Source organism: Anas acuta, chromosome 20, assembly GCF_963932015.1.
Source record: "Anas acuta chromosome 20, bAnaAcu1.1, whole genome shotgun sequence".
NCBI lineage: Eukaryota > Metazoa > Chordata > Aves > Anseriformes > Anatidae > Anas > Anas acuta.
In genome coordinates this window covers 11,048,150-11,070,884 of record NC_088998.1, presented here as the reverse complement: position 1 = coordinate 11,070,884, position 22,735 = coordinate 11,048,150, and the positions used below count along the sequence as shown (strand labels likewise).

General features: G+C 38.6%; 1 protein-coding gene across 2 annotated transcripts in view; it reads left to right on the top strand.

The window, feature by feature from the left end:
* The window catches only part of MAPKAP1 (MAPK associated protein 1), a 101,294-nt gene that overhangs the window by 35,818 nt on the left and 42,741 nt on the right, over positions 1 to 22,735 (top strand). For both annotated transcript variants that reach the window (XM_068657156.1, XM_068657155.1), the window contains exons 5-7: positions 7,894 to 8,066; positions 12,757 to 12,933; positions 22,017 to 22,126. In XM_068657156.1, coding sequence (XP_068513257.1) covers positions 7,894 to 8,066; positions 12,757 to 12,933; positions 22,017 to 22,126 — 460 coding nt within the window. The remainder of the gene's footprint in view (positions 1 to 7,893; positions 8,067 to 12,756; positions 12,934 to 22,016; positions 22,127 to 22,735) is intronic.

The following is a 22,735-nucleotide window of genomic DNA, read 5'->3' as shown; positions in this document are numbered from 1 at the left end:
AAATGCTGGCTATTTATTTAATTAATCACCAGCACAAAGCTATAAAACCCATATTTTAAAAATCCCTGTTAGTTTGCCATGTGGTTAATAGATTGTGGCACATTAAAAAGTGACACGGTGATGTATTAAAAATGTTCCACCTAAGGTTGGCAAATGTCCTCAAGGAACTTAAGCTGTCTGCTTTATGCAACAGAAGCATAGGAGTAGAGCCCGATCTGTTTAAGGATTGAATATTTGTAAAAACGTTTATCTTTTGAATAGCATCTGTTCATTAAAGTATCTTGTAGCATATTTTTTAACAAACAAATAATGTTTATGGTGTGGTTTTAATTATAAGTTTTGGTTGTGTTTTGTTATTGCAAAGAGTATCTCTTCCTCAGTATTAAATTTTTAAGTGCATTACTAAGTAAAATGTAAATAAATCTTCTAAAATAGGCCATTCCTTTCCTTCTGTGCACAGAAACTAAGGATAGTTTCTTGTAATGAATGCATTTTTGTTGCAGCTATAGCAATTGTATTTTGATAAATCTGAATACGTGTTTTCATTCTTCAGCAGAACTGTTGGAGCTGAATAGATAAGTGCATAACAGCCATGGCTAGCTCAGTGCCGTCTCAGCCAGTATGAAATTCAGTCCTCTGGAGAAGGGCAGCTCCCGGGCCTGTGTTTGACTTCACTGATGCTGTAGGGATTGTGCTGACCTGCAGCATAGCAGGTGCTTTCATTCCTGGCAAAATTCTGTTTGAATGTGGCAGGATTAAAGATGGACTGGATCCATTTGTCCTGAAAATGATACCTCTATGAAAGTAAATGAGGCCTGGGCTGCAAAGGGGATGCTGGGTTTTTCCCTCCATTTCGATTTTGTCGGAGAAGAATAACAAGAAATCATATCCATAGCACTTCAATTTTAATTTAAATTTTCTAATTTAAAGAGAGTTGTATAAATTAATACATGTTAACATGATTGAAATATGCTGTTACAAGAATTATATGCATTCTTCCTCGCTCAGGACTTGCATAGTTTTATTAATTGTGGGAACGAATGCCAGGAAGGAACAGGCAGTAATTTTGGATATTTGATTAAGTGGTTTTATATGTAAATCATAGTTTTGAGGTGCATATAAAAATTTGTTCACGTGGAAGCGTGGAAGGAAACTGTCCAGCTCTGGAGGTTATGTTTCTCAGCTGTGTGTTGTATAATTAACCGGTACATTAGGAGGAGGGCTGGAATAAAACATGAGTATGTTAATGCAGCCTGGAGCTGATGTTGTAGTGATCATTGCAATGCAGATAAAGCATTTCTCATAACTGCTGCTGCCTACTGGAGCCTTTGAAACATCTGGACCTTTAATTGAAAAATAGTGTGATGCTATACAAAGCAGACATGCTAAGTGAAGTCAACAATTTAGAATTAAAAAAAAAAAAAAGTGTTATTTACCTTGTAGTTAAATATTCATACTTTGTTATGCTTTGTATAACAGGAAATTACTGGGTTAAATTTTTATGAATAGTGGCAGCATGAATAAGATAAATTAAGTATTTAACAACGTTAATGGAATTTTACATTGCGATCTGCTAAGCCTGCAACACAAGCTGGGATGATACAAAGGAGAATCCACTCGTCAGAAAAGAACAACTTGGAAGCGTCATATAAAAACTGTGATAACTGGCAGATAGTTGCATGGTCGCTTGTTCAGTCAATTGTCCCAGTGGCCTCACTAGCAGTATTTTTCCATAAATGACATAAGCGTATTATAATATATATAATTATATATATACTATATAGTATTGATATCATATAATTATATGATTACTATAGGAATGTAATGCTAGAAAAATAATGTAAAAGACTAAAAATCATGTAAAATACAAATACTGACTTAACCACCTGATGAAATAAATGACATTCTTATTTTGCCATGGTAAGGTATAGTATGGTGTGTTGCAACATGAAAGGGATAGAGCTACTCTGTCTTTTCATACAGGCACTAAGACTTAGCATTATGTTTGTGAATATTGATATAATGTGTAACTGAACAGGTATTTTCTCCAGTTCTGCTATAATATTCTGCAAATATAACGAACAGACTCTGCTATAAATATTTAACCATCATATTACATTAGATGCTGTTTTGCTCACTGCACCAAAATCTACTAGTTGCAGCTACGTGTTTCATTCCCGTGTAGTGTGGGTCTTGTATATTGAGGCTGATAAACGCGTTCATCATCCTGTTTTGCTGCCAGTGTGTTCTCTCTGAACCATATGCCCGTAGTGTCATTATGTTCCACTACAGTATAAGGGTTTCTGCCACATGCTTATTGAAAGCTTTCAAGATATTTGATCATCTAAACTTAAAACACAAACCAAACCCACACTATTTTCAGATGATTCTTGTCAATTCAGCCCCTTAAAAGCAATTTCATTGGAGTATATATGACTGTTCTATTCCCATCTCTTGAATGAAGAAATACTTTTTTTTTTTTTTTAAATCAAGAGGTTAGGAAATATAGGTTTTCAATATTCATCTTAGAAAAATATAGTCCTTTGTATTGCCATAAACATCTGTGCTTTGATCTGTTAGAACTTCTATTTGTATTTGAAATATATTTACTCACATTAACTTAGATTTTTCCCCTTCATTTATTTTCTCTGCATTGTTTAAATACATATTTGAATAAGTTATGTTTAAGAGTTGATTACTGGGTTGTATAGTAAGCTAAATACCTTGTCACCTAAACCAAAAACATTTCACTTAGTTTAAAAGTGAAAAGAAATTTTATTTGTAAAAGGTAAGCATTTGTTTCCATTTTGTGTAATGTTCAGCACTGTTTGCCGGGAGGTGAGTCAATGACTTGAATTAATTATAATTACTGAAAAGACATATACTGATTGAGCAAATAAAGTAGTAAGCTCATTTGTGCCAAGGCCATCTAATTAAATGCTAACTTTGGATAAACTAGATGTGCATGAAAGATTAATTTTTGGAGGTTTTTATGACTCCCACTAAATAATGATTCAGTAAAATCTTTGCATTATATCATTAGAACATCTAATCTTAAAGTGATATAACACTTAGGCACAGAACTCTACTGTACAGAAAGATGCAGTAAATTATTATCGCTGAAAATTAATCACTTCTCTAGGAAATGTTTATGGACTTTGTTCTAATTTTCTCTTCTGGTGTGCAGCAAAACAGCACAGGAGTGGGAAGGATGCAGCATATATGTTTTTCCTCAATGGCTTGCATTAGGTTCCTATTATGCAGGTATTTGAGAAGAGCATTTAGGAGTATGTTGGCCTTGTAATGGAAAGAACTGTACCAAATTTCTTCTATCATCTGGGAGAATATTATTTGCTCTGCAATAACCCATTCAAGATATAAATCGTCTGTTATTGGAGAGAGGTGTAGATTTTCTCGTGGGCTTTGATTAAAAGTTTATTTTACATCTTATAAAGACTTCCTGTGTTGAAAGAATTGATTGTTTAAATATGTAACTTTTTTTATTTTCACGTATTCTGTTTATATTTAAAGCATATTTTATTACAGAATATTAAATAATGATACAGATATTTCTAAAACCACACGTGGCCAATGAAGATCATTCCATATGCAGTTTTCCTGTGCTAACTGTAGTGACCACTAGCTATATAATTAAACATTACAGCTTTACAAGTACATTCCTACAAAATCTGTTATAATGCACAACTTGATTTGCCTATCATATCCTTCACTCTTGTGTCTAGAAGCAGTAGCACGCATGCATGCTGTTGGTGCTACTTATGTTTGAAAAGAGACCAACAAATACAAGAGACCAACAAATACCATTGCTATACATCTCCAAAGATTGCTGTATTCTGGCTGTGTTTATTTTGGACAATATGAGAAAAGTGGATTCACAGCAGCTGTAGTCTTGGATGCCAATTTATTCTTTCAGAAGAAGTTTGTGTATTAATGCCAATAATTTTACTAAGCTTAGCTGCTGTTACTTTTGTGTTTAATTGTCAAAGTGCAAAAACATACATTAATCTGCTTAAATAAAATTATAAAAAAATAGAAAACAGAAAATCTGTGAATTCAGCAGATTGTACATTTCAGCAATGTCAAATAGCATAAATAATTTCATGCAGTTCTTGAATAGCAGCAGCAAAGAATACATGTAATGTGCCAAAAAGCTACAGTGCGCTAGACAGTAAGAGTTCTGAAAACAGAGGTAAACAGATAGAAAAATAAATAATTTATATGCATACAAAATTAGCAATAATTTGTGAAGTAGTATCCCTTTTTTATTTTGTCTCTTCAAGGCTATGTATGCTGCACAGGGCCATGTCTTCTGTCCTAATTGCAGCACCATGTTTGGTGATAACACGTTGCTTTGAGTGAGATGAAAATGCTGTAGAAATAGCAAATTATTTTTTTTATGATCAAACTGAATGAAAATAGTAGGTAGTCTTAAGAGAATCTATTAATGAAAATATTAAGAATTTTTTCTGTGATTTATTGAATGTTTAGTGTGCATTCAGTTACCCTTGACTTCCTTAAAGGATTGGTGGAATCTAACATTTCTAACAATAAAACCTTAATGGAATCAGATTTGTGATTTCCTAGAAAATTAACGAGATATTTTGTCAATTTTATTCCAGACTTCATTTGTCAGAATATACAGTGTCCAGTGACAAGCTAAAAGAATTCTTGACAAATTAACTATGCCACAGGTGACAGATCAGGAAAATGTTAATTTAACAGCCCCTTTATGCTTCCCAGATTTATTGGAGGCTATTAAGGAAACTCCAAATGGTAAGGCCCTTGGCCCTGAATAGATTTTCCATTGAATTTTATACAGGATCTATTAATAAAGTTTGTCGCTGCCTTTTTGAATATAGGTAATTGTACTTTATCTTCTGTGTCTCCTCAGCGTTTACAATTGGAATACTGTTTTTAGTTGGAAGAAAAAAGTAATTATGCTTCCAGTAGTGCCTGTAATCTGGGTCTGAATGATCCCTCCTAGAGAAGTGACTATAAGCACTATCTAAACCCCACAAGTTATTACTAGTTAAATCCATTGTGGGCAGATCTTTGACTCTTGGCCACTGAGACTAATAGTTTGATCCATTTTATTCAGTCCCGCCACCTACAAACACTTACCTAATAAGCTTTTCACAGGTAGTAATTGAGCTCTGTGGGACTTTCTGCACAATTAATATTTTGCTGGATCAAGGTAGGTATGGATTCATTCAGTCCTGTAGACAGGTACCTGATGTTTTGGACTTCTAACGCTGTTTCAGAACAAATATCACCCATTTGTAATAAAAGCATCAGTTTGTAATAGAGATTTTTTCTAAAGCTCTTTGGCTTAGCGTTTGATCAGTCCAAGCCTTGACCCATGTGTTTATAGGCCATACTTGTTTCTCTTACCTCTTGTGATACTGAATGTTCTCATTATTAATAGAAAGTCTAATAAGCTTCTAATTCTCAGGTTTCAGGCCCTGTAATGTCTTATGGCAATCAGTTTTAGTGCACTAGGACTGTTACTTGTGATTGTGCCATTTTGGGTTTCAGTGTATAACCAGGCATATCTAGGATTCCCGTTAATTTCCTTAATAATTGCTGTTTGCTCATTCAAGTGCAAACATTGTTGAAACAACAGGTCTCCTGTTCTTGCCGCTATCTCCGGTCATTACTGCAGTGTAAGCAACGTGCATAGATTTATGCGTGCTAGGATATTCCCCTGGCTGGCGTTTGCACCTGGACAAAGACAGACAGACTTGAGATTAGGGATACATTACCTGATATTATTTAATGTCCCTTAAAAATAGTCATGTAAGTAGGAAAGCAAGAGGAGAGAGAACAGGAAAACCAACAACCTGTTTATGTGAGTAGCTGTAGTTCTGTTGTTAGTGGTTTTGTTGGAGAGGTAAGGTGCTGGGTGCGGTGCTATCTCAGAGCATCAAAGGCACACAACAGCCAAGTGCTTGGGCTGGATGGATGCTGTAATATCTGCACCAAATCTGCCTAACTTGGAGGTAATTTTATCAATTTAAGAAAATGCCTTTAAGATGAAAAAGTTATGCAAAGTCCCTCCTACAAACACGTTGACGTGTCATCTTGGTTTTACTAAGCTTCTCCAAAGGCTTCTTAAGGCTTATCCAAACGAGGTGGTGTAATGCAGCAATTCCGTGCTTTTCCCCAGACTATGGGACAAACCTAACACCTTCTAAATGAGTAAAAACGATTTCTTCTGTACCTTAACATGGGAAGAGGAGGTGTCTACACTACAACAATGCTTTATTAAAAAACATTTGTTATATTTGGATGGATTTTAATAATGCTTTTAGCTGTGCTAGTATGAATAACTTTAATCTTTAAATTCCTATTATTTCTCTAATTTATAATCGCACTGAAGGATCAAATGGTTTTTAACAATATATCGAAATTAGCACATGGCATTTAACTCCCTGTTTTATAGTCTCATTGTAGAAATATAGTATTGAATCCTTTTATTCTGTTACTTAGAATTCCAAGTGATTAATTCTAATGATACTTTCTTTTCTCAAAGCCCATATATGTATACAGTTAGGCAGAGATAGATGGTCATATCGGGTGCTTTTGAAGAGGGGATCACAATATAAAATCTTTTGTCTGTTTAAAAGATTACAGGTTTAAAAATCTGTGGTAGATTTTTTCTTTTAATGCAAACTTTATAAAGCTTTATGTTGCTATGCATTTTGTATTTTATTTGTGTTAATCCTCACAGTTCCAAATAGATGGATTTTTTTAATACAGTAAGTTCCAATAAAGAGCAATATTAGTTAATCTTTCTTGGTCGTCTTCAGCTAGTTTGAAATATTTGCACGGCTCGGCTATACGTGTGACCGGCTCTCTTGGCAAACCAAGGCCAGGCCTAAGGTTTGTTTCTGACCCATGCCTTGACCTCCACTCGTGGTCAGCGTTCGCTGCTGCCCCTGTCTGGGCTGCTCCGGCTCTGGGCTCCGCTGGACGAGCGCCCGGTGCTGCTGCCAGCCGCTGTGAGCGGGGCGCCCAGCAGGCAGCTCTTGCTTCTGGACTGCTCGCACCTCTAAGGTTCAGGTTTAGGTCTGGCCAATTTGTGTGTGTAGACCACCGCCAGCTGTGGTAGTTTCCTCCTCCTCCTCCTCTCCGTCTGAACGCAGCAGCCTCCCCGCAGCCTGTCCTGCAGCTGGGTGTCTCCGTGCGTTGCATCCCGGGGCGCGTCCCGGTGTGAAAGCCTTTGGCTCGGGTTTGTCTGTCAGCAGGTGGAAGGGAGCCAAAGGGAAAAGAGAGAGAATGAGTCCCAGTAAGCTGGAGGCAGACTCAAAGTGGTAGGGAGCAAGGAGCGCTGCCATCTCTGGTGCTGTCCTGAGCTCAAGTAGCTGGCGGGGCCGTGCTGCGGGGCCATGATGTGGGGCCGCCTGTGCCCAGGCCCTGAGCAAAGCCCTGGCTGCAGAGCCAGAGCTCCAGCAGGGACAGAGGGAGGCAGAAGTACAGAAACAAGGGTTATGCTAATATTAGAGACTGGTGGGGAGAAGTGTTTTCTGAAGTCTTAGGTACGCTGGTTACTTTTCTTTTTTTTTCTTTTTTTTTTCTTTTTTCAATTTAATTTCTTCATTTAGATCCTGCAAGAACATGGAATCTTGCAGTGAAGTTCAGGCTTTTTATGGAAACCTGCAAAATCTTTGCCAAATCTTTCGTATTCCCCTTGCAGAAACGTTAAACAGCTGTAAATGAATTAGAATTTAAATTCAAACTCCTCTCAATTTTAAGGCCTAGCAGTGTGTTTTGATCTCGCTACTGAAAAGACCTCCATTCGCACCACGTTGTGTATTAGCTCTGTCATACCTTCTCTTTCATACATTCTAATGAAATGTATTTTCTTGACAGGGTCATGTTGGTACAACGGCAACCAAAAAAATTGATGTCTACCTCCCACTGCATGCAAGCCAAGACAAACTACAGCCCATGACAGTTGTGACGATAGCAAATGCCAAGGTGCATGACCTGATTGGACTAATATGCTGGCAATATACAAGTGAGGGACGGGAACCAAAACTGAAGTAATGTTCTTTCTTTACTACCTCTTGATCTCTAATTTTCTCCTCTGCAGCATTTTTGCATAATGAAATGGATTTTCATGTCAATATTTTAGTAGATAAATCTTAGAGAATCTACCTACACATTTATCTGTATTTCCTTTTGAGAAATACACAGGCATCTATATCCATTTCTCTTTCAATTAAACTTCTGGTTACTGTATAATGATAAGCATATGAGGCCATGGATCTGTAAAGAATCATAATTTCAAAACACTGTGTAAAAATAATGTAAAACCTATCTCTTTTGGTGTCATGGAGACATTTTTTATGTCCCATGTATTTTTTTTGTACTGTTCTTAATGGCTAAGATCACAAGGATGTCAAATAAAATGTAGAGCTCACCTGTAACTCCCTCCGTTTGTTTCTTCTGAGAGAAGGTACCCAGGTTCTGCCTCTTACTTCTCTGCCCTGTACCAGGTTCTTCCTCCAGATTCATGGAGAGAGAAATCACTGTACTGGGTGACGGTGTGTCTTGGAAGTGCCATTAATGTTCTACTGAAATTATAGTTTATATTTTAGCCATTATGCTTGTCTGCAAACAAGAATTCTGTCATAGAACTTCCGCATTATCCTGCTTGCTTTCTGTGGGTATTTTGTTGACATAATCACTTTCATTCATTATAGTCATGTTAAAATATTTCTTGGTGCTTTTCTTTCCAGGTTATCATCCTGGAGATATCACCAAATTCTAAACCATTCTATGGTGATGACATTCTATGATGAGATAAGGGTCCTAAAAACAAAATAAATAGCAGTTTAACTTGAAATTATGAATACAGCTGGGTTCTTTAATTCAAAAAAAAGTCATGCAGTATTTTGTAATTGCTATAAAACTTTTATCTCAGTCATGTTGTTGTTTTTCAGTAAAAGAAGAGCAAAGTTCGTAGAAATTTTAGCTTCGGTTAATGGATGGAGTTTTCAGTATGTTTGGTAGTCATTGCTTACCTCTTCACTGGGGAAAAAACGTGCCTCTAAAATTTCTGAGACTAATGGTTTGGATTTTTCACGCTGGTGAGCAAGGATTGTTTGCTTTATCATGGTGGTTGACTGAAGGAGTACACAGAACAGGTACTTCAGGCCCACTCATCTGAGTAACTCTGCTTTTAAAACAGTTCTGTAACATGCAAAGAAATACTTCAATTTTTGCTGGATCATAGAGCTTGAAAAGAACTTAAAACAGTGTATTATAGAGTTATCGGTAACAATTATTAGCAGGTGACGTTTTTGGTCCAAAGAAGGTTAACACTTTTGAGGCTTTTATACAAGCCAGTCAGTTTTTCTCATTTTCATTGTTCCTGGAATGTTTGATGAATGTTTTTTTCTTTAGTATTGTATTTGACTCTTTCAGCATTTTTCAAGTGTTTGAGAACTCTGTAGTCCTCTCTCTTGTAGCACAGTTGTGATGGGGAAGGGAAGACTTTGAGAGGTTGCTTGAACTGCCCTTTTTTAGGATTCTGGGGTTTAGTGGAATTCTGATTAATGGACGTAGACAGAGGGTGGCACAGAAGAGCAACCTCTCTTGAAAACAGTTTCATGGATATTGTTGCCTTGGATAAAGGATTTGCCTTAGCAATTCTGAACGTACACATAAGATACTTCAGAGGGTAAGCACCTCAGGTTTTTTGTTTGTTTTTATGCTGGAGAAGAAGAAATATAAAATTATTTGCATGTGGTGCCATTTTGTTTGCTGTTACTGATTTGTGTTCATTATATCATAAATTCAGGAGTGGTCTACGTATATTATTAGCTTATTTTTTAACGAGTAAGATACCACTAAAATAAATCTTTGGACACATGCATGTTTTTCAGGAGCACAGCACACCCCAGATGGAACAATGCCAATGAGTAGAAGCATTCCATGAAACGTTGCTGCCCACAGCTAAAGTCAGCAGTGGGAGGAAATGAATTTCACTGTCTGACTTGAAGGATAAGATGTTACGATGTGTCAAAGAGTGATTATGACCAAGGAAGCTGTCTCATGTAATCAAATCTCAGGACAGAAATAGTAAAATAAAATAATTAATGGAGGCACTACTTGGTTCCCCAGAACAGGCTAACAGCAGCAATTGAGAAACCGGATACAAATGCTGAGAGGCAGGGGCAGTGCCTCAAGAATCCAAGAAGTTTGGTTTCTTGTGTAGTTCTTAAGTTACTTGTCATGCCTCTGTTTGTTTGTTTGTTCTGGCATTGCTGACTGCCTGTTCTGTCCTTTAGCAAGGATTGATATAACTGTAGACTAATTGTTCCCAAGTAACAAAATAGCTTGTGTAGGTTGCACATTTTAGTATTTGTTCCTGGTTTAGTACGAAAAGAAAAAATCAGGTTCACGGTGACATTCAATTGAAATACATACACATAATGCTTCAAATGTAATATACAGTGCATGCAAAACGGGCAATGTACCTTCTAGTAATAAAATTTGAGAATAATGAGGAGGCTAAAGATTTTGTAATAAGGAGAAACAACTGCGCAGCCTTTAGGAAAAGTATATCTTAATAATTATTTTTCCTTTCTTCATGTTTTGTATCCATTTAGTCTACCTATTATAATTTATTTATTATTTATTATCTCTGTTTGGTGTCCTGATATGAGGAATTACTGACAGTGTTAGCAACCCTGTTCCAGGCCTCTTCCATATGAGCTTTAGTCATAACCCACTGGACCATTCCCTTGCCAACCACTAAGGGATTTGCTGTAATGATTCTGCCTGCAAAAATCATAAAATATTTCTAGCAATAAATTGTACTGATATACAAAATTCAAATAAATGTCCTTGTTTTAGATTTAAGAATTGTTACATTTGTCAGCCATTGTACTTACCTTTCTCATTCTGTCTACTTTCCAAAATTTTGAACCTTGTGATTTGAAATCTAAAGTTCAAGGCTTTCATCTTATCCCTGTGGAGGTTCAAAATGCAAAACAATGTTACACATTGGGCTTGTTTTTTACACTAGTTTTTTACAGACTTCAGGTTACGTTGCACTGGACACAGTGAGCATGCAGTGCTCTGTGTTCACATTTGTAGAAATCCAAAGAGAGTCAGAGAAGGAGCTGGAAATCACATAACTTGGGCAGGATCAGCTGTCTGTTATCTACAACCTTTTTTGTTTAGCTTATTCCTAAAAAGTCTTGCAACAATGAAAACCACAGAACCTCCCATGAGTGTGCTTTCTCTGTTTGCTTCGGAACCTTTGTGATGCTGTAAATTCTGTTGCCAGTGCTGCTTTTCACCAGTTTCCCTAAAAGTTGCTTAGGTGCTCTTAAGTTAAAAATTAATTCTGCAGCAGTGTTTGAGTTCCTCATAGCAGTACAGAGTCTCAGGAAAGTTTCTTTAACAGTATGGCAAAGTTTTCAAAATGGACAGTGACAAACATTTCTGCATTACCTTTTTGTTAACAAAATTCCAGCTTACATTAATAGTAACACATCATTATGACCTGTGTTAGATAGTAAATATCTTAGATGTGACAAGATGCGTATAGATCACCTGGACTAAGTACACTCAACAAAGCACAGTTGCAACCAAAGGTTTGTGAATTAATTGAGAAAATTGCAAATCAGGTAGTCAGCGAAATAATTCATTGTCACATCCAATCAATAAACTTTGTAAATCAACTCATTTAATTCAAAAAATGATCTATATAGATCAAGCAACCAATTAAACAATTAGCATACACTTTGCAATTAATTAATTTAAGCATCAATCAAGCAATTAAAACTCCAAATTTAAACTGCAGAGTTTAGAAATATACTGCCCTGTGAACATTCAAGTTATATATGCTGGCAGATCTACAATAAGAAGGAATGCTTATTTTCAGCTCAGCAATTTAAATATTAATATTCCAGATAGTATTATCATGTTTTCCTAATATTAAAACTATGTTTTGTATATATAATTTCCTATGGAATTTATTATGTGGGAATGAGAGGCTGAGATTTTCTTCTATTTTTTCTTCACGCTGTGTTTGTTTAAGACTTGCGGTGTTAATTGGTTCTTGCTTGTTAGTACTAAGGTTTAACTGCTTTTAGTGATTGGAATTTTTAGATACTTAGAAAATACAGCCTTTCTACTAATTGTTGTTACTGTGTCAGACAGATTTTTACTTTTCCTGTAGTTTACTCCTTAGTTTTTATTTATTACACTGTTTACATGCCTGAAAGTGTTCTCTGCTTTTCAAGTGTATATTCAGTTGGTTTTTTGTATATATATTTTTTTCACAGTTGCTTGATCTATGAGTAAAATAGATAGATACTGCTAATGTGTCTTTAATTCTAAAATTTAACAGTCATATAAATAAATACATTTTCACAAATGGTGAGGTAGTACTTCCAGCTTTATGAAGACTTGAAGCTTTTTGTGGACCAGGTGTAGTTCAATCACTGTTGGTCTTTCACTTCCAGTCCTTTTAATGAAGAAGTAAGACTTGCTGCCTTAATCCAAGGTTTTGGTTTTTTCCATTTCTACATGGTTATGGTAGCAAGATATGGTGAGACATACTAATTTACATGCCTTTGGTGGCTTTTAAGTATATTATTCCTGTATTGTGTGCTTATTTGTTTTCTACAGCATTTAGAAACTGATATCGATCTGCTGAACTGAATTGGTTGCCTAGCTTCCCTCCCAAACGGACCCGTTTTTTGTTTGTTTCAGCGATAACGTCAATGCCTACTGTCTCCACATTGCTGAGGACGACGGTGAGGTTGACACAGATTTTCCACCCTTGGATTCCAATGAGCCCATTCACAAGTTTGGCTTCAGCACTCTGGCATTGGTTGAAAAGTACTCCTCTCCCGGCCTGGCAGCAAAACAGTCGCTCTTTGTTCGAATGTGAGTATGGGTGCGAACTGTCCCAATCACTGTGAAGCATCTCTGTGTCCATGCCACCTCCGCATCTTTTAGCTTCCCTACTTTTCTTCCTTTGACTGTAGCAAAATTCAGGGGGCACCGTGCATTTGTGTTTTTTGTAGACGACGCTACGGTCTGGAAGGTAGGCAGTAGGGAGTGAATAGGACTGGCAGCGACTCGGATGGGTCTGTGTGTCTGAGTTGTGAGTCTGAAAGTGCAGAGAAGAAAATAAACCATTCTGCACATGATGAGTGTGGAAAACATTGAACTGCTGCACTCCTGCTAATACATACTTGGAGTTTACACGAAGTGTGAGCTCATAATCATCATTTTGCTCCAGCTATGCTGCTTATTTCCTAAAACTATGTTCTGAATAATAAATGAAGTATGCATAGAATAGCTTGAGAGTGTTAAAGTCATTCATGTTGACCTATACATTCATATTAATACCTTTTCAGCAGGTATTAAGAACAGATCTGGCTGGTGATTTTTTAATTGCTATTTATTTATTTATTTATTTAGTAACTATTTCAGGAAAATGTGTTAAATTTTAGCAGAAGAAAAGTACACTTACGTTGTTTCGGTATTCCAAGTATGAGAGACTTCAAAATCTTCTTTCTAAATCTGATAGCGAAAACAGTAACTTTGTGTTTTAAGACTAACTGGGAACAGATCTGATTAGTGGGCTATGAATAGTAAGTAATTCTATATGCAATTAGCTATAGAACGCAGTAATACCAGTGCTGACAGAGGAGAGAAATGGTTAGTCAGGAGGCATGCCGGTTAGAATAGAACTGGACGTGCCGTTATGAAGTTCAGAAAGAACCAAAGCGGATGACCCCATCCACCAGTTAGTCTGGAAGCTGTTTGGTTTGTTGCTCAAAAATTTGCTGTATTATTCTCAGTGAATTAGTCTTTGAGTGATACATGCTGTGCTTGATCACTTATTTTTCTTCTTTCATAACTTCTGAGTGAAAGAAGTTAAAACTATCAGCTGGCCTTAGTAATTTTTCCAAAATGCTAGTAACATAAGCCACAACTTACGGGAGAAACCACAACACAGGGGAGAAGTACGCATAGTTTGAATCTCTCAAAGTGAAAATGCTAATAGAGTTTTCGTGGTTATTGAAGCTTTTTTTTAATTTACAAGAATTACTTGTATTTCAGAACCATACGGATGCTTCCAGTTTTAATACTCAGACATTATAAAATACTTCTGACCTATCTAGTTATTTTTACAGTCTTTACTGTGGAACGTGTTTCTTAGAGACATTCAAAAGCACTCTACTGAAAGATCTTTTCAGAAATCCCGTGGTGTATTTCCCAAAGGCCCATTCACTTCGTTCCACTGCGTTAGGTCACCGGAAAATAAAATATTCTGTCAACAATATTTACAAATAATTTATTCAAGGCAAATATATTCAGTTCTGCTGAACTGGATGCAGCCATGTACAAGCTGATACAAGGAGGGGATGAAGCAGCCTTGCCGGTCAGATTACAGGGCCCCTTTGCCATTTGTACAGGTTACAGGCATGCAGCTGAGACAGGCAACTGACTCTTTCGCCTGTGGGATTGCAGATAATTCAGTTTCTTCCACCTGACTGGAGAATGCTGGATGTTTTTTCTGAAAGATGGAATCTCTTTCACTTATGTGCATTGTGCTAAAGTCAATGCTACTGCCATGAATTTGATTTTTAATTGACTTTTTTCCTGATAAATCATCCTTTAATAATATTTTGTTTTTTTGTTTGTTTTGTTTTCCAAAGTACTGAAGTGAAATAAAAAGAGTTACTTGCAGATTACCAGGTGCTTATTAGGTGGTTCTAGAGACAGGTATGGGACTGAGCTCCAGCAGCTGCACGAATGGCAGCAAGCCATAGGCAAAATAACACTGGCTGTAGCAGAGTGGTGTGAAATTCTCAAAGGTTCAAAGTCTTATAAAGAGCTTATCAGGAGAGGAGGCGTAACTTTTCTGCAATGTGAGGGCAGCGTTATTGCTAATAATAGTAGGCTGATATACATCATTAAGATGTAACTCCAGGATTTGATGGTATCTTCTTAGAAAAATTAAATCTGATGTGGCCTTTAAAAACCTCAGCAGTTGGATCCGTATTGCTTTGAAATACGGTATTATTATGGTATATAATGTGGGAACACTAAAGCACAGGAAAAGAAAATTTAACATTAAGGCGTCTCATTTTGTAGACTATTCGCCAGAGTTTTAGAAAACATGTTTTTTTCCCCCTCATTCTGTTTTTATTTCACTCACTTTCCTAGCTGGTAGAAGGGCAGGACATTCTGTTTGCATAAGTCAGTACTTCTAATTCTGATTTGATTTCCTTCTTGGCTGTGGTCCTTCTCTGGAAAGTAGAAAACATTTTTGTGTGATTGTACTGACAGAGGTAACCAGATAAGTTAAGATGAAAGCCTCTTATTGCTAGTTATAATGTTTAAAATATCTGTTAAGCCAATGTGTTCTGTATTAAACAGTAGTCAACAAACGTCAGTATTTGCAGAAATACAGTGTGAACACATGTATTAACATGAAAAATTCATGAAATTTTGTGGTAGCCTGCGGTTTAAATTGGAGAACTCTGCATCACTTACCACCAGATTTGTAAATGGTCTTCGCACTTTGTAAAGCAAGAAGGAGCGGAAAGCCCTTCAGAAAGGAATTCCTGTGTGGGGAGAGCCAAAGCCTAGGGAAGCAGTCTGCCTTGGACCTGCACAAGTTGCTCCCCAGCAAACCGAAGGAGCACAAATCGAGGTGGTTGGAAGCAGTGATTAAATTTGCTAAATTTCCCTTAAAGTAATAATATTGTAAAGAAAATTGTCTAGTGCAGCACTTAAAATTATTAATTTATAAGAAGCTGAAATGTAAAACCCTTGCTCTCCTGTTGTATAACTTACCAGCAGTATCTTTGGTAAGTAACAGGAATTTTCTTTGCTTGATTAACCTTGTCGTGCAGGTGTGGTTCCTGTAAAACGCAAAGGAACTTGTTTGGCTTCTGGTGTGTTTTTTTCTGTGTCCGTGTGGTAATTCAGATTTGCTTGTACTTCCTATGCAGATAGCTAATCAGAAATAGTTAGATTTAGATTAGAATTTTTAGCATGTCCCCCTATGAAAACTATTTGATCAAAATATTGTTAATACTGTGAGTTTAAAAGTACAGACTCTCTTATTTTTATAGGGATTTGTTTTAAATTCTACATCTTCCTTCTCTGTTATCCTGGTAGCACATGTAATCGTGTTTTTGTATTTTGGATTTTTTTCCCTCATTCTAAAGTATTTCCGCTGCTGTGTCAGGTTTATGACCTGTAATGTTTATTAATATTGAATCGCCGCTGCAAAAACTTGATGCCTCTGAGAAGCTTCATGACGAAGCATGGTGTTGTTACTACAGATCTCACCTATCCTGCATGTTAGGTACATGCTCAGATGTTGTGCAGTCGCAGAGCAGGCAGCTACGGAACCTCACCAGGGACCCCGTTTCAGCAGGACATATTTGAGCAGAAACAGTTTGCAGAACTTCATACACTTAAACTGCTGCCAAGGCAAACTCTTAGCCACTTGAGTTAGTTATAAATACCCAGTGGCAGTGGCTGGAAGTAGCCCACAGTGTGTTTTATATTCTGAGCTGAATGTGAATGTCTTTGTGGTTACACAGAGTAGTAAATAATTGAGTTTGATTAGGGAGAGGGACCTCATTATCCCCCCACCTGTGCCCAGCTGGTAGGGGAGGGTCGAAATGAAGCCATTAGCTGTCTCTCTTACTGGCATCTCAAAGAGCTCAAATACATCTGTGTCTTATTTTCTTTTCTGGCACAATCAGTCGAGCAAGCTAAGCAGGCATGACCGAATTTGGCAAGTTCCAAGGACTCTGGCAAAGTTACACAAGGAGAAGACGGAGGGCAGCCATCCTGGCTTCTAACTGCCCATTAGTCTAGCGAGTTATGTTTTTGGAAAATGTCTGTTGTGGGAAGGAGTGCTTTGTCCAATGTCAAACACGGCGTTCTCAAACAGTCCTCTTTGATGTCGAGTATGATTTGTCGGAAGGAGTCAAACAAAGCGCTGCATTCATGGAAATGCAGACTCCTTGAGATGATGAAGTAATACCTGAAAGAATTTGAATGAAGGTAGCTTAAAATAAATCCATACTATCGTTTAGGGGCTTTTCCTTGGAAATTTTATTATCACAATTTGACATACAATATCTAATGGTGTTTCTAGGAGTTGTAACTCAGCTGCCAGTTGGCACATAGATGAAATTTGGCATACAGTTCCTCTGCTCTGTAGCACCTCTTTCTGTTTTAATATTATGTTTAAATTGCTTTGACTATTATATATATATATATTTCAAAGCGACACCTCTGTTATACCTGATAGATTAAGGTTTGAAGCATTTTAAAAATACCAGGCTTTCATAGTACATTTAATTCAATTCAAAGATTTGAAATGTGTATTTTACTTAGGTTACAGAAACACTCCGCAGAAATCCTCTCACCAGTTTTCACATGGGTGTAGGTAATTGGCAAAATATATTTTAGAATACTCATAAAATGCAAACTTAAGAAAGTTAATGTAGGTTCGAAGTGAAGAAGGAGGGCTCCCAGGACAGCAAACAGGGAGGGGTAGGATCCCCAAGGAAGGAGTCAGAGCAGGAAGCTGATGTGTTAAGTGTCTAGTCTTCGCCTACAGTAGTGTCAAAATGCAGACAATTAAACCCAAAAACACACAGTATTATCTAAGGCTAACATTAGATCCACCAAATCAAGGTCATTTAGGCTCAGAACCAAAAGTACGGCTGGCAGCCATTCTGGTTCATATCACTGTGCACTTTATCCTAAAAATTGCCCAGCTTAGGTTAAGCACATTGTGTCAATGGGGACTTTTACTCTTAACTTCGACTCTGTGCTGCTCAAGTGGAAATCATTATTAGTCATTCCTTGACACTTTCGGCCGTGCCAGTCATTCTCTGCTGTGAGCTTTAAATGCTATAAATTTTGCATCAGAAAAAAAAAAAAAAAAAAAAAGAAAAAAAAAGATTGGAAAGACGGGTTTTAGAGAAGTTGTTCCTCATTCAGAACAGAAGCCTTTCATCTTCTGAGAGGAATTTCTTTATTTTTTTCACACAAGTCAAGCCCATGGAGAGGCCACTGCCAGTTTCTGCGCCTCCTCCCCCTGGCAGCACCCGGCACCAGCCCGCTGCAGCTCTCGCCTCTTCTCTTGTTTTCTTTTTCTTCTTCTGAACCTTGCCACCCTGGCTCCAGCACTCAGGCTGTAAAAGAAGATGGAAAGCCAAGTTACCGCAGAATGATCACTATCATTAACATTCACGGGTGGTTCACTTATCATTCCTGACTGCACAGACATGGCAGCCGTTATGAAACGTCCACAGGTGTAGCACGATGATACATATTACATTGTGCCACAATGGATTTATGTATTCTGTAACAAAAGAAAAGTGTAATGAAAAAATACAGAAGGTAATCCTTTATTCCTCCACAGCACAATTTATCAGTAATGCCTGTGGATGATAAGTGCCAGGGATTTCCTTTGCTTGATTTAACCTTGTCACCCAGGTATGTTTTTGCAAAATGACAGAAAATATAAGCTAAGGAATTTCTTTGGCTTCTAATTTGTAAGCAGCAGTTTTAATTGGTAGAATGATATCTGCTTATCTGCCCTGTTTCCTAGTGTGGTGACTTAGAGTAAAGGTACGGCATCTTAGCAGAGTAAGCTAACACGTACGTAATTTATAATCAGGAGATGCTGGAGTTAGGCTGGGTGAGGACAGTTCATGGGCACCGTCAGTACAGAGCGTGGCGAGAAGCTGGCCGGGCTGGGTGGGTGCACATCAACAGAGGAGCCTCCCTGTGCTGTTGGTTCGTAGGGACGCCTTGCTGCCGGCGGGTGATGCTCCAGGTGCCGCAGAGCAGGGGTGTCTCCGGGGCTCCCCACCTGCCCCAGACGGTGGCACAGACCCGCAGCGCGGCCTCGGAGCTCGCCGAGCACCGCAGGGCGTTAGCGAGGTGGCACGGGTAGGGGAAAGCAACGCTGCCTGCTCATTGAACTGCAGCGAAGGAAGGGAGGAATAGTGCATCTGAACTCTGACCGGCATTTCAAGCGCTTCTGGCTGCTTTCCAGAGCAAATATCCAAAAGTTTACAAATGTGGGGTGCGCTTTACATTTCGTTGCTCTTGCCAAAGTTTCACTTACAGGATAGCACACTAAATATAGTAAAACACAGAGGTTTTTCTTATTTTGCTTTGATCAGTAAAATAAACTTTTAAAGATTGTTCTGGGATGAGATCCAGCTTCTGAGGCAAAGAATGGCTGGGGCTCAGGCATGATTTAGTAATAGAGTGTCAGGAAAATCAGGCTGACAGTTCTCAGGCCAGCTGCTCAATAGAAAGAATCGACCGAGTCAGGATGGGCTGAAACATGAGCAGGACCAACAACAGCATGTGCTCTTTAACAGCTCAAGTGTCAGGAACTGAAAGACGATTTTCCATTTTCAGGAGGTTCCAGATACGTCTTGGTTTTAGCAAACCCGAATTAGGTCAGCACTGCTCCATGGCCGCGGTTCGCCTTGCGCACAGCAGGAAGCGGGGCTGGTCCGCAGCGCCCAGCGCTGTCTGGGAGAAAACACATGGCAGGAACATCTCATGCTGAAAAAAATACAAATTAGATCTCTAGTTGTTTTGGCCTTAGAATATTTTGAAAGGCGTTCTTTGCCTTTACTTTTTTTTTTTTACTTTTTTTTTTTCCTGCAGTATTTTGATTTATTGTCCTGTATTTCGGTTGCAGTTCTCTGGAAACCTCCTTTTGGTACTGCAGCGTGTTGTAGACATTACCTGAAGGCGCCAGATGCCTTTGAATCTGTGCGCTGTTGGTTGGCTCCAGTTTTTCCTCAAACATCATGTCATTTACATACAAGGGAAAATGTAGTTTGTTTATTTATTTATTTAAGTATAGTATAATTCTATGAAAGATTTTCATTTCAAACAATCCATTAAATTTAGCTCAGCGGGTCGATTCAGATCAGAGCTCTGATGAGTTTGGGTGGCCAGGTGGATGCCCAGGAAGCTGGCGAGGTGATCAGAAGGCGTTGGACGTGCCACAACACTCATGCACATTGCAGTTCTCTGTAGCAGTTGAAGGAAATATTTGCTTGTCAGTTCAGAGAGTGTAGAAAGGTCTCTGCTTGCTGTATGGTGGTATTCAAAACCCCTACGTCTTTGGGCTGTAGGGCTGTTGTCTCTCTATTGCAGAAATCCACGGTACTCTCATGTGGCAGCGTGCTCAGTTCTGGCCAGTCCGTACAAAAAGCACATGACAGAAGTAGAGGGGAAAGAGTAGGTACGTGAGAAGGTCAGGAATGTTTGTTTGAGTATGAGTAACATAGAGTAATAAATTTTAAATGGTCCAGAGAACATAAACTTGGGGCTTCCAGGCAGTTTCATTTTGCCAGGAACAAAGAGAATTGAGAACGAACCTTAAATGAGACCGGCTTGGGACGGAGGAGGAGGAGGCCGCTGAGCCGTGCTGCCCCACGGAGCTCCCAGCCGTGTCGGGCCGGGCACAGCCAGGGGAGGCTGAGACGAGCCCTGTCCCGTGTGGCTCCACAGGGTGATCGGGCGCTGGCACTGCATGAACGAGGCCGGCACACGCGGAGGGGTCGAGCTCGTGCTCTGGGAAGAGGCCTCCTCGTGCAGAGGCTCCTCCGTAGCTGCTCTGTTGTGGATTTCTTGGCCATCCTGAGCTGAAGCAGCCAGCTCTGTACTGTGAGCGACAAGGCGACAGTGTTTGTGGCTCTGGTGTTTGTAAGAAGAGTACAAACAAGTGACCTGGTGGCTAGGTGTGCACGGGGCCGAGGTTCGCTGGCCGCGGTGCGTGCCCTGCAGCCAGCGGCCGGGACGAGGTGTTAATGGAAGCTGCTGCCTGTCCATCCTCACACACTGCACTGGGGATGCCACATCTGAAGTGGTCTGAGCTTAAACTCGTGTTCCTAGCATTTGTGGCTCACAGTGACATTTAATGTGGTCTTGATTTTAATGATGCAATTGTGTTGCTTGGATTGGTTTTGACTGCCAGTTGCTTTTAAAATATTCCAGCTGTGATATTCATACAGAGCTCCACTCTCTGATTAAAATTCTCAGTTGCCAGATAAAAAGCTCCTCCTCCTGTCTAAATAGCTTTGCAAAACAGTTTTTTTTTTCATGCAGTGCAAATCTTTCCCTGTGGGTGCCTTGCAGCTCTCAAATTTCTGTGCTAACTGTCTGCAGTGACATCTACTGACATGAGCAGAGATTGACTGCGAGGTCTAAGGGGCAAAATTTACTGATATATTAATCCAGCAGCTCTTCTATTATATTGTCATCTTCTCTGCTTCACCAGTGATGCCACGTTCAGTATTTGGCAGTTGGTATCTTCCGTAACTACCTGCATGCTGTTTCCCACGTTTCCTCCAAGCGCCCAATTCTCCTGTGCCCACAGCCAGGACAAGTGCCCTGCTGGCCTAAACCTTTCCAGGAGGTTTTGTGCCACGATGGTCGCAAAAACATGTCCAAAAAGATTACATTTAAAACGATGCTATAATTTAATATTGCTGAAAAGTTGCTGTTACTTCTTTGAGTGTTTTCCTTCCACTTCTCCTTAATGATTTGCTACATCTGCCATTGGGACACGTATGAAAATGACATTGCAAACTGTTCCTCTTGTAAGCACTGTAAAACATCTATCAGATACTTAATAATGAGTACTTGAGGAGCATTGTACGTACACTTGCTCATTTTTCTTTTTTAATGATGAATGCAAATTGATCAAAAATAAAGATAAATTAGGAAAGTCCTTGCACAGCTTGAATCTCAATACGTTTTCTCCTTTTTTGTCTTTGCCTTTCTGAAGGAGTTTGCCAAGTTCCTCCTTTTAACTACCCTTAGAGCACAACTTTGTTCAGTGCTGTGCCTGAAAAGTATTTTGCTTGAAACAAACAAAAAAGTTGTGGTGAGCTGCCCGATGATGATTATTTTGTAAAAATGCATGTGCATCTGTCTTGCAGAAATGCTGCTCATGGATTCTCACTTATTCAGGTGGACAGTATGAAGGTCACCATGAAGGATATCTTGCAAAAGGCCTTAAAGAGAAGGAAGGGATCACAGAGAGGCTCAGGTGGGTTATTTATTGTATTTTTTAGAGGAGAGGGTGTTTTTCCATGAGGATATTTTATATCACTTTTTAGCTGTTATGAAAGATGCACGCTTTTTTCAGTGGGTGTTGTGATGCAGTCTGCATCTGCACTCTGAAGCAGTTCTGTGCACAGGTTTGTATTCTAGATACTGGCAAAAGGCAGACCGTAGAGAAACTGTGTCATGTTTGCTGCAGAGCAGTGTATCCATTACTGCAAATATTTCTTTATGATAACAAAGCCATTTGCATTCAAGTCCAGCCAGCAGTAGCATGAGATGACGGGTGGAAGTACAGTAGGGCCAGTCCTTGATAGAATTAGACTTTTAAGTTATGTAAGAAAATGATGCCTAATATGGCTTTAACAACTAATCCTTTAAATTATTTACTTTTCGAGAAAAAGACAAATTTACTTTCCGTGGTGTTGTCAAGGTAGTACTGTAATAGTTAAGTCATATTAACATTTTAAAAAAGAAAATTTGCAGTACTTGCATTTATATTTTACAGCAAAACCGTTCCAGGGTATAAATGCACATTCACATATATATTAGTACATACATTTCAGAAGTATAAGGCTGAGAGATCTTTCCAGCA